General features: G+C 45.1%; 1 protein-coding gene across 2 annotated transcripts in view; it reads right to left on the bottom strand.

Annotated features, from left to right (window-relative positions):
- The window catches only part of crppa (CDP-L-ribitol pyrophosphorylase A), a 65,818-nt gene that overhangs the window by 30,604 nt on the left and 22,587 nt on the right, over positions 1–12,627 (bottom strand). For both annotated transcript variants that reach the window (XM_079275758.1, XM_079275759.1), the window contains exon 9: positions 11,420–11,551. In XM_079275758.1, the coding sequence (XP_079131884.1) occupies positions 11,420–11,551 (132 nt within the window). The remainder of the gene's footprint in view (positions 1–11,419; positions 11,552–12,627) is intronic.

Here is a 12,627-nt window from a genome sequence, read left to right as displayed (position 1 = left end):
ATATGACTTGAGCTCTTCATCGACTGGTGGCACAGCTTTAAGTCGTCACAACTGCCACTCAGGCTTCAAATGTGGGGGAGAAAAAAAAAAGCAGGAGAAAAGGGGTCGAATTACTGAACGGCAACAAACTCCGAGGCCTCAGAGATATTTGCATATCTAACTGCTTTCAGGCAGAAATCGATCTGAGCTCGTGAGCTGATTGATCACCGCTCACAGTTCTAGTTAGCCTTGACAGAAAAGAGCTGGTAGCCCCCCTGACCCGGGCTTTGCTGCCGTTGGCGGGGAGGGGGAGGGGGGAGAGGCATCCATCCAGGAGGAATAAAGCAGCTCGCTAAACAACTGTGCATTGGAACACGTAAGAGAGCACGCACGCATACGAAAGACAGTGGGTAGCTACTTCATACCCGTACATGTGCACCCCTGGAACGTGATCCTGGAGAGATTTGCATGTCTCCAGATCATCACAGCCCACCTCCTCCAGCGTCTCTCTCCCCGTGTCTCTTCCAGCAGAATCTTGGAGATGGAGAAACCAGTTCGCAGCGCTGAGACAAACAGAGCTGGAGTTGGGTGTTTGGACACATACGAGATAAAAACCTGGAGCGAACGCGTAACTGAGCCTTTGAGATGAAAACCGCGAGCAGAAGAGTCTGATTGATAGAGCTATTTGAGCTAATAGACCTGTTTACGGTGAGGAATTAATCCTCTCATGTTCCACAGACACAAAGATCTTCGTGTGCCGAAGTCTTAAGTGCAGTCCCAAGAGGGAATTTAATTTTACTCTTCTCTAAAAGTGCTTGTTTTTACAAGATTCACCTACCTATTATCAGACATAAGGGGAACTAACTTTCCACTTCATAATGAATCACTGCCACAAATCCCTACTCAAAGGGTGTCCGAGCCAAAAGTATCATCATTTATTCACATTAGTGGAGGGCCTATCACCGGTAATGTGTGCCATGTTGAACGGGAAAGCGACGCATTTACATTTTCTGAAACAACACTTTTTTGTTTTTGTTTCCACCGACAGCAGAGCCTCTGCTACATCGATTACCGACGCGTCCAATCCCTTGGTGGCCTACATGACATTTATATAGCTTCTCTTGACAGATTTCACGTTTAAAAATAGAGACCGTTCATAAACAACATATGAACTGGTATCACGGGGGAACATACCAGTGGATACGAGTCATAGCTGGAGAGAGGTCTGGGGACTTTAGGGGTGTTCGGGTTTTATATTCTTCGTGCACACAGAACCTAAATACCAGTCCAAAAGACAAGTCATATCATGAAATTAAGTGACAGAATAGTTTCAATACATAAACAATGCAAAGTATAATCATTTGACTGGGCAGTAACTGAAAGCAAAACGCTCTCAATCACTCCCATGTGTATGAATGTACAAACACATGCAGCAGCCTTGTTATTCCAAACTGCGAACCACAAGTTTATGGAATGGAACTTCAATCATTAGCTTCTATTTTTGCTTACTGTTTAAAAGGGAGGATTTTGACAAGCCGTGAGGCGACAGGTCTTTGAAACGCGGAGCAAAAAGGGGGGGTGGGGGGGGGATAACGGGGCAGGACTAGCGGACCACACACAATAAGCAATCCTCGAACTCTCTCTTTAATGCCACCGATGCAATCAGCCTGAGAGGAGCGCGCAGCGGCACTTTCTGCCACACAAGAAGAACCTGCTTTGAAGCTTTACGGGTTTCAGGCAATTAGGACGTTTTAACGGTGACAATTCGTACGCCTCCGTCACTCTCCCGAGATCCCTCAGCCCCGAGGCCCGCTGCTGCCGAGGGCTTCCACTTCTGTTCCCTTCATGAAACGCCAAGAGCGCTGGGTCCGAATTGAAAAACAGCTTATGGAAAAGCTTGGCGCTGAGCCCGAGCCAAGAGAACTGGAGAGAGTTGTTAGAATCACACCAGCTACCATAACCAAGGTGGCCAAGAGCATTTAGAAAGTTTTTATGGCCTTTTTCTTTCTTTTTACTATCCTGTGTTTTTGCCTGTGACATGAGGGTGCTGCAGTCCTAATAGTTGTAGCATCCACTTGAGGGCAGCATCATTACCAGCAATAAGGCCAGGCAGCATTCTCCACTCTGGGTGTCTGTAACGCTAAATCCACCTAACATGAACTACGCGTTACCCTGACTCCTGCCCCTTTAATAGATGAAGTCATTTCTCGGAAAAAACTCTCCCGAAATGACCTGCGCGTTGAATCCCGATCTATACAATACTGCTCAAAAACAGCCCGCGCTTTGGTCGGAGAGGGGATAGTGTTCCAGAGCTTCTGACAGCTCGTCCCCTGAGTGGGTATTGTGGTCCTGCTGCCCTCCGTGTATCACTGAAGACAGGCAGTAGCTCGGGGCGAAACTGCAAAGAGTGAAGAGGGCAACAGGTCCAATTACTGGCCGGTCCAAAAGTCTGATTAGAGCGCACATGCTGCAGAGACTCATTTGGTGCAATGAAGAATGGTGGCAGATCGATGGAGCAACACCACGGAGAGAAAAATACACAATTGCAAGTAAAAGTCCTGCATTTAACTCCTTCACATCCATCTCCCCTTTTTTATTTCCCCTAAAGCAGCTTTCAGGATCCGTCATTCCACTCTGACAGCATCAGATTGAGTCTTGAGCTGCTTGTTCCAGGTATACGAGGAAACATTCAAACCCAAGACTCCATGTCATTGTGGCTGGAAATATTCCCACTCCACTAAAGAATTTAAATAAAGATGTGTGGGTTTGGATAATATTTGGCTTCACAGCATGAGTTTGTAATGATGAGCCATAATTCAAAGGGGATCAATAACTCCTCTGGTACTTGCGATACATTAAAGTCCACAGAGAGGAAATACCTCCACACACTTAGATCCAGTCCGTTTTAATATTTACCGTTGGATCTTAACAACCTTCAGAGTATTCATCACCTTTACACTGAAAGTTCAGCCGTGAATATAAAAATGAGCTTGGAGCCCAACTGAAAGACTGAGAGCTGAAGTTGACCGAGACGACAGAGACGTGAGCATTATTTCGTACTTCTGGGAATGTGTTTTATTGAATTTGTGAAAAGGTATTTAGTCGCCGGCTGAATGTCTGTACTTTAGATACCCGTGTCGTTCTGCCTCACTTCATCTGAAAGAGATCATAATGGAGGAAAATGAATACGTCTGTATCCCACCCTACTTTTGTGAGTTCCCCTCAGACTTTCCAGCCATAGAAAAAGCAAACTTTTGAATTGATAAATGCTTTTCAGACCCCATTGAGGGAACAATTGCTGCCACACAACCCTTTCACGGTACACTGGTAAAGCTCTTTCAACACGGGTTTCCAAAATATCCTGTCTAGGGGCGTCCGTTGGGCAAACAGAGCAGCTTGTTAGTCACGTCCAATGCACGACTTCTCTTTCTGCCCTGCAGAGGACTCAAACCCTGCTAAGAATGGGACATCGAGGGGGGTCTGCATCTCCACTGCATCCCCTCAGTGACAACTTATTTCTAAAACATGCTCTGGTGAGAGATGACTTTGTTTGAATTCAACTCGCCAAAGGACATCCCTCAAAACAGTAAGCGGAACAATGGCTCTTTAGTTGAGGAGGTATGAAAGCATGAAGGCATGGGTGGGAGTTATGAACTGGGACATACCAAATCCCACATGCGGTGAGAAAGAGACCCAAAAATGCACACACCCTCCACTGATGCCTCATTTACTTATCACACTGTATCACTTACACCAAACCGAGGGAAGCCAAATACAGTCTCTATCAGAGGTCATCTGAGGTCAGATGCAGGAGTATTTCACAAAACAAGACTTTTATTAAAAGCTGGGTTTTCAGCAATGCACGTCCTGGCCTATAGTGCCCTCACTTCCATGCTGAACACAAGCACGAGATCGGAATCGCAGCAGACCGTGAGCCAAACATACAAACATAGGTGCAACACTGTGTTTTTGTACTGCTGTCAAAATATCGGTGTACCGCAGACTAAACATCAGGGGATAAAGCTGGCCGTGTGGCTTGACAGATGTAGTATGAGAACCAGAAGGGTCCGCTATGAGAAACTGAAGGAAAATCAATTTCACATGACACTTCATGACCTGACGATTCATTTAAGGACGTTAAATACCAGAGCAGATTTACGTTCTTGAATCCTACCTTGAAATCTGGTTATTTAAATTTTGATAAACTTCCAGTTGACTTTTGCTTTCAGTCTGATTCGGTACCGTTTACTATCCCAAAATTTCCAAAAGTTATGCAACGAGCCAAAAGCTGAATTTATGGTTGTATGGCTCTGAGGCCACTCTGTGAGCTACACTGTAGCTGGTGTTCCCCTCCTCCTTCACCACGTGGAGCCAATCGTCGCTCTATATCACAAAGTGAACTCAAGCATAAAATCCGGCTAAATGATTACCATGACCATGTGGACGCTTTGTGTTTGAGGCTTGTGACCTTTAAACCATGCCAATCAGATGTGGTCAATAGCACATTTTTGGTCATTTTAGCCAAGTTCACACTACAAAACTTTCAAAGTCATCAGATATCTGTACTGTTCACACCAGACAACTTGCCGTCTTGTAATCTGGAGTCTTGTAGTCGTCTTTCCATGACTTTACCGGCGACAAGGGTCTTTCATCAGGAGGAATCCCCAATGATTGTGTCTGGTCCCCGAACCACGTTTCCTCACGCCCCCAAGAAGACTCCTCAATAGGTCCAGACATTTAGCCTGCTAGATATCTGGAATGTGTCTGCGATGCATTAGCGAGCCTCTCGGCTTGCGTCTCTGAACAGTTCACACGGAGCGCTTGAGCGCCGATTTGCATGATGGACATGATGGCGAGTGTTGACTGATCAACAACCTCAACTTTATGAAAATGAGGTCCGTCCATCGCGAAGGCAGCAGGCTCGCAAAACTCAGATCAAACTGTTAAACTAGGCAGCGCTGATCAAATATCAACCAACACTCTGTTACTGCATTGCCTATTTCGTGCCTCAAATGTTTGCAGCTACATATTTTGGATTCCATTTTGGGTTCTGCCACATCGTTCCGTTTGTTGCAGACAAGGATTGCCCACAAAAACAATCTTAGATGAGGCCTGTTGAATGAAAGCGTAATCCCTGTGAGCCGGGCTCACCCGGGACAAAAACCGAAGAGCTGGAGGAAAACTCGAACCGGGACTCCTGTGGGTGGTCAGAAACGGCTCAAAACCAAGTGGCAAAACAAACATACACGTATGTTTTGCCTGTTGTCTGAGTGATTGAATGTTTACAAACCAATTGTGAAGAGCTGGCTCACATTAATCCTCCATAAGAATCTGAATCATTAATCCTCCATAACAACATACCGTCTCTGTTTGTAACACCAATTCTCTCTTGGAATGTCTTTTCCAAATTGTCTGTAAGAGTCAAAGTGAAGTCGTATCAGCCCGAACAGCGCGCTCGCTGGTCTTCTTTAATCTAAGAAATCAAAGCTGAGTAAACACCGCTTTAGTTCGTCTAATTCCTTGAGCCAAACTCCGGCGGTCAAGTTTCACACATACCGACACACATCTGGAGCGCTCTCAGCGTGGAAGATCAAGCTTGATATCCTGCACATGTTGCGGTAGTGCGAGTCTCTCCCAGGGCTCTGCCCTAACACTCTACAAATACATCACTGAGGAGGGGTGGGGTGGGGGGGGGGGGGGTCCTCGGGCTTCTGTCTGTATGGAGATGTCAGGATTCTACAGAGGGAGCCAAGTGCTCTCGTCCACATTTCCAGGGGGGCTCTTAGATCAAATGTAAAGACATAATTGTTAGAAAAAAGACAAGTACTTCGGCAAACAGCAGGGGGAAACTGTGTGACGGGGCCGGGTGGATGTTGGAAATGTCACGCCATTTCTGATCTTTGTTGCTTTCTGCAATGTTTTGCTTTAACTTATCAAACAATCATTCTGTTGAGTGTTTTTTCCTCCTTTCTTTAAATTTCTCCTCAGCTGTCAATCAGACAAGACTAGCCAAAGAGGCTGATGCATGCGTTTTAGTAATCGCATTAGTAGAGATCGCCTCTTTTTTTAGACATCGGAATGACGATAAGACTCTCAGAGCACATTAAAGGTTCCACCACTCATTCATCCCAGAAAATATGACACCGGTCACTGATTCATCCGAAGACAATTGTTGGATTTACTCAGGAGAAAGGTCAGAAGTGTGTTGAGACAGCAGAGACGGCAGCCATCCGTGATCTTGACCCCGCCAGGGTGCGACTACACGGGTGTCACAGCAAGAGACTCGGCTGCTTGTGTAGGGTTTCACCTGTCTGCCATGCTGCAGCTGAACGGGTTAAGCTGCGTATGTCGCCTGATAGATGTCGTGTGAGAAAGGGGACAAAGACCTCTGGAGAAATCATTTTCCCCTGGCGCTTCATTTAGAAAATTCCCCAGGAGTGTGTAATTCATTTTACGGGAATTACCTAAAAGGGCCAGATTTCGGTTATGGAACTTTGCAGTGAATCATTGTTTATGACTTTATAAAGTCACTCAAACACTCTTTTGAGCCGTAATAGCGCTATCGTAGGGATAGAAATGTCAAGGCGGTCCAACACTTTGGTTCAAACTCAAATATATATAAAATATCAACAATTGCATGGATTAAGATGAAATATTGTACATACATTCATGGTCCCCAAATGATGAATTCTACTGACATTGGTGATTCGTGGAAATCATCTAGCGCCACCAGCAGGACAAAAACTTGTTACAGTGAAATATCTCCAAATCCACGATATAAAGTTTGGGACAACAGTTGGTACAGACATTCATGTTTAATTACTTTTCTTTAGCACCACTATGAGGTTGACATCTGTGTCCCCCTCAGGATGAGTTGTTATCACGTTTCATCTGGCACCAACAGGTCAACATTTAAATGTGTCCATTTCTTTGGTTCATGATTAAATATCAGTCTCAAAAACTGATTTGTGGATTCTTATGAATGCTTTTACACCTCTGGGGAATATTCGTGGAGGGGAAAAAATAGTCGGACGGACCTCGATTTCAGCGGATTTTCCGCCAATGAAATGTTTCATGTGATGTAACACCTCCGGGTTTAGCTCCAGGTAGCATTCTGCCAAAATTGCGGAACATCTCATCAATTTATTTTTACACCAAATATTGTGTGAGAAACACAGCATCGACCAACTCAACATCTAAATGAAGAACAATATGAGGTAGCCCCGCGGCTGGGATACGATGAAAATGGTAATGTAGCGGATATGCTAACGCATGTTTGTTACATTACAACAGCTAGCGGTAGCATCAAATTAGCCCTTTAGTTCATATTTTGTGTAGCCTCCGATTCCTTTCATGCAATGTTGTGCCTCCCCATTATGATCTTTTATTCAGCAGAGGACAACTGGCGGATTTAGCCTAAGAAAAGTCTGGAGTGTGCTGAAGCCACAGGGACGACAGGCTTCCCTGATCTCCCTTGACCCCGGCAAGGGTGCAACTCCACGAGTGTCACCGCTACAGCTTCACGGGGTCGTGTTCGGTTTCACCTGTCTGCCTTTCAGACCCAGATCTGAACAGGTAGAGGAGAATAGACCTATAGAGTCCTCTCCTTTTCTTCCCCCCCCTTCCTTCCTTCCTCCCTCCTCTCCTTTCTCTCACTCTCTTTTCTTCCCTGGCCGACTAATCTCTTCTCAGGTTTAGGATTCCCGGTCCGGGCTCTTTGAGGAGGAAATATGGGGTTGGGTAAACATCAGGGCTCTCACTGCAGGGATTACAACACCCATATATCACCGTGACAAGTCCCTTTTCAGCGGATGACAAGTCGCCGGGACCCTGTGCGAGGAGGGATCCGATGACACTTCCTATCGCCACGGCAGACACTGATAGCGTATACCGTCACCGTTTTCACAACATCGAGTCAGTTTATGAGGATCCGGTGTCTGCGTATCCTCAGCCACCGTCTTTAGTTTTGATGTTTTCACACATTATTGCACCTGATGTTTGGCTCGTGGGCATCTGCGCAGAGGCAACAACACAAACGGAAAGAGGCTCTATAGAAGTGCTTTGATCACGCGTCCTTTTTTCCCCAGAGGCCGCTGTTTATTGTGCGTGACTCCATTTCCCTCTCTTCTCTGCACAAAGCGAAGCGGCACGCACGGCGACGCGCTGCTGGATGCACTGTGCCCCAGAGGTTCAGTGTTACTCTGAATAACGTGAAACCACAGTCAGGCCTCGTTTCAGAGAATCCACTTTTTTATCCAAAAAGACACCACTGAAGGTCAATGAGGTGGATCGTTTTCCCAACCTCTCTGCGACGAACGCTGTTCCATGCGCTCATGCATTCACACCGTCAGAGGTTAAAATTAGATTGGCCAAATGGCCGTACTTTTCCGAAGAGGTGGGCGCGTCCAGTAATTCCTCTGAGTGATGCATAACGAGGGGCAAGGGGAACATGAATGTTCTAAACGGGTGTTCTTCTCACTGGTGTCCAGTTGACAACAAGCAGTCGTGTCAGAGCAGAGAATGAAATCATTTAGGGAGGAACGAAAGGGACTCAGAGTTTATGGTGGAACATCTCAAGGTTTTGTATAAAAAAGGAAAACATACAAAGTATTTATGTCATACCTTGTTATACCGTCAGTTTCTGGTGAACCTGCACGATTTCGCCAGAACCCAACCAGTGGCACCGATGACGAGCATTAAGAAATAGCCAATATTCTCAATGATGGTCTTGTTTGCTCACGTAGTTCATATCGAGGCATCACGATTAAATCAAGACTGTTTCATAACCAGTTAAAAGTTCCTCATAGCAACTTTAAAAGAACGGCCAACAACCCTGGTCGAGTTGCATTAAAAATCAAATCACCTTTAGACTGTTGCCTGAAAACATAAACACGGAGACTCAAGAACAGCTATTGCTCTGGGACATGGACTCGTTTTTTTAATTCGGAAAATGTTTTGCCGGATTCTAAATATTTCCAGTGACATGCAGCTCTGGTTATAATATTAAAATATTGTAGACTGGCAGCAGCATGGTCACACCCCTGTCACACCCCGGTGTGACAGTGCTCCTGCACTGCTTTGTGTACAATAGCACAGCACAATGGTGGCTGTTTGACAACATGATAAGGATAATGATGTGGAGAGGGTCACAGATTGACTTTGGGTTTTTGTCATTTCATTCTCAGTGGTGCTGAAGCTGGTACACATACACACAAGTGCACAAAGCCACACACACACAGATAAAGGGGAAAAATATAACTTATTTTAAACTACAGTATATATTGAAGTAACCTCTTAATTGAGTTTATTGATACAGAGTGAACACATGTTGAAAACAGCAACATAATCACATTTGTTTTGAGTTTTTCCTCTTTATCAAGACTTCCAAACAGCAAAACATGACCTTTCCTTGTAGGGAACAGAATATGTGTCCAATCTGAACGTAACCTCGTCCCACTGGATGTTGACCATTTTGAATTTCATTACAAATATGTGCCTCAGTGACATTGCTGCTCATATAATCACAGCGCCATCTCTTCACATGTTTACATAGGGCTGGTTTAACTAAAACAACAAACACTGTGGACAAAAACTAAAAAGCATCTTTCACCAATCAGACTGATTGCATGAAAATGTTGGCTTTGTGTGCATTATTGCCTGCCCTCAAATCTTTTTCTAATCAAAGCCAAAGAAATAAAACAAACTTTGTGAGGCAATATTCATATATAGTGTACGGCTGACAGAGGAAGTGTTGGCAGGCATCCCCGCAAGTATGAATAAGGCCATCTGGGAAGAATTGTCCTCATTATAACAAATAACGAACAGTGATTTATACAAGCCTGTATTCTGCTGCTCCACTATCTCATAACGATAAGCATTTTATCATGGTGAACACACGCATTATCTCCGTCCACTCCCTTCCCCTTTTCTCCGTCCAAGCAGGATGACTAATTAACAGCATTAGTTCCATAATTCAGAGGAAAACCAGGATGTCCAACTTCCGATAGCTGAATCAAACCCACATGTGGGCCAGCAGCGCCGCGCCTCGCTATCAAGACTACAAAACATCTCCTTTTAATAAGGCGACGCTGTGATGGAGTTTAAAACGCATGATGCAGATTCACTGACCAGAGCCTCCTTCAGCTCACCGTTCTCTTCTGCAGGAGAGAGTAAAGCCGACATGGCCTCGCCGGAGGCACACGGGCTGATATAGTTGATTTGTGAAGTGACGCAGCTGCCAAGAAACCTCATTTATCACACTGCTGCAGTCAGACGTGAACATAAATCATGATGGATGTCACATTGAAGGCCAACAACACAATGAATATTCAGCATCCGACTTCGGGTTCGCCCCGCACGTCTGGCCCAAATGTTGTGATTTGACTTGACGGCTTCGGTAGCAAGAATCCCGACACCTCTCACTGCACTGGATGAATAATTACATTTCATATAATCCTGTAATCACTGAGCAGTCAGTTGTGGATTTCAGGTCAACCGCATCCACCCAGATGACTCCGGCGCACACTTGGCGGTCCCTCAGCAGCGGATTCCCATGACACACAGCGTAACTGAGGAGGTTCGACCATAGAGTGTATAAGACGTTTTCAAGCCTCGAGTTTGGTGATTTCGCTGTAGTCATCTTGGATTACAGCCGTCGCCATGTTGGCACCAAAGAACGGAAGTGACATATTTAGAATGCGGAGGAGTGACGTAGAGGCCGTGTAAGTCTCTAGTAGAGGCAGCGACCTGTCAATCACAGTAAGCCCCGCCCTAAAGCATACCCTGCTTTATGATCTATTTGACTCTAAATGGACCATCATTTACTAAATGAACATCATGCTGTATTGAAGAAGACTTGAAACTAGAGATTGAGACCATAAACTCATGTTTACAATGTTTACTGAGAGAAGTAGAGTCATCTTCTCATAGACTTCTATACAACCAGAGGAGTCGCCCCCTGCTGGTCACTAGAGAGAATGCAAGTTTTTAGACACTTCCACATCGGCTTGCATCGGGAGAAGCGGAGGTTGCCGCCTGGGTTCGATCTACAATACACATGTGGTGGGTTGAGCTGCTTTAGATCTAAAGCGCCTCTGCATCCTTTTCATCCCTCTGGCGTTCAGTTGGAACAATACTACACAACACGAACGGCGGAAGTTGAAAAGTTGATGTCCCGCCCTCTTAATCACACTTGCGGGCACACTTTTATTCCCTCTCCTTCATCTAAAAAATCTAAAAAGACACGCCTGTCCAAGCACACACACTCACACACGTGTGATAAAAGACAACCTCGCCTGGAGCATAAAAGCACGACAAGTCATTGGAACGAGACACTTGAAAGACATTAACCATTCAGTTTTGTTTGGCCTCTCGCAGCACAGCGACTCCCGTCGACATCAGGAAGAAAGAAAAGAAAGACGAGGAGCGACCAAGAGCTTACCTTTGACTGATGAAGCTGGATGCCGTAGAGGAGAATATTTCGGAGCTTAGCTGCTGAGGCCAGATCCATGATAGCCGCTGGCTCTGCCGCTCTCCCGCTGACGGACAGCTCATCTGAATCACTCAAACGCACCTATAAAAACAAAAGCCACGGCGCGCAAATCAAACGCTTGCCAATAGAGAGGATCTCTTACCAGAGCAACAATCATACCCCCTTTTTTTTGGAGCAATTACAGCTTATTGTCCACGCAGTCGTTTAAACATGTTGCAACTCAACAGGCCTGTTTATCTAAGGTTGCGTTCAGAGAAGCTCTGCTGTGCGGAGAGTAAACAGAGGTTGGTTGATGCACAGTCCTGTCTGAGGATATAATGATTCTCTAATTCAGCCATGAATCCGTAGGGCCTCTGTGGTTTATTTTCCTTAATTAGGGCAGCATGACCCAGACTCATAGGTTCACATTACCGTGTCATCCCTTATCCAAAACGTAGCCGATTTCCATAACCGCCCCGCTGACAGAAACTTAACTCAAGATTTATTCACTGCAATTATTTTGTCATATATCCGTAGAAAACTGCAGCATTGAGATGCGATAGTCTGGAGAATCGTTTGTAATGTGTCTGAACGTGCAATTATTACACTTATATCTGAAGTTTGCCGTCAACAGGTGATGTTCAGTTTGAAGAGTGATTATTCAGCACATTAGAAGGTGTTGAACCTCGAGGCGACGAGTCATCTGAAACGCTGACCGTGATACTTTTACCCACAATATGAATAACTCTGTTCCAAAACAAACCCATGTACATCATGTACAGCATCAATTAATACATCAAACATGTTTTTGTTGTGGTGGTCTTCTTAAAGTGGCAATAGCACAGACTGTATTTAAGAAGTGGACGTCGTCCGGACAATGCCGTGGTAGTGACCTGTCAATCACAGTAAGCCCGCCCTAAAGCATCCCCTGCTTTGTGGTCTGTTTGACTCTAAATGGACCATAATGTACTAAATGAACATCATGCTGTATTGAAGAAGACTTGAAACTAGAGATTGAGACCATAAACTCATGTTTACAATGTTTACTGAGGTAATAAATCAAGAGAGAAGTCGAGTCATTTTCTCATAGACTTCTATACAACCAGAGGAGTCGCCCCCTGCTGGTCATTAGAGAGAATGCAGCTTTAAGACACTTCAGCATCGGCTTCACTTTTCAG

The sequence above is a fragment of the Melanostigma gelatinosum genome, assembly GCF_949748355.1.
Source record: "Melanostigma gelatinosum genome assembly, chromosome: 9".
NCBI lineage: Eukaryota > Metazoa > Chordata > Actinopteri > Perciformes > Zoarcidae > Melanostigma > Melanostigma gelatinosum.
The sequence above is the reverse complement of the archived record's forward strand: the minus strand, read 5'-3'. Positions and strand labels throughout refer to the sequence as shown.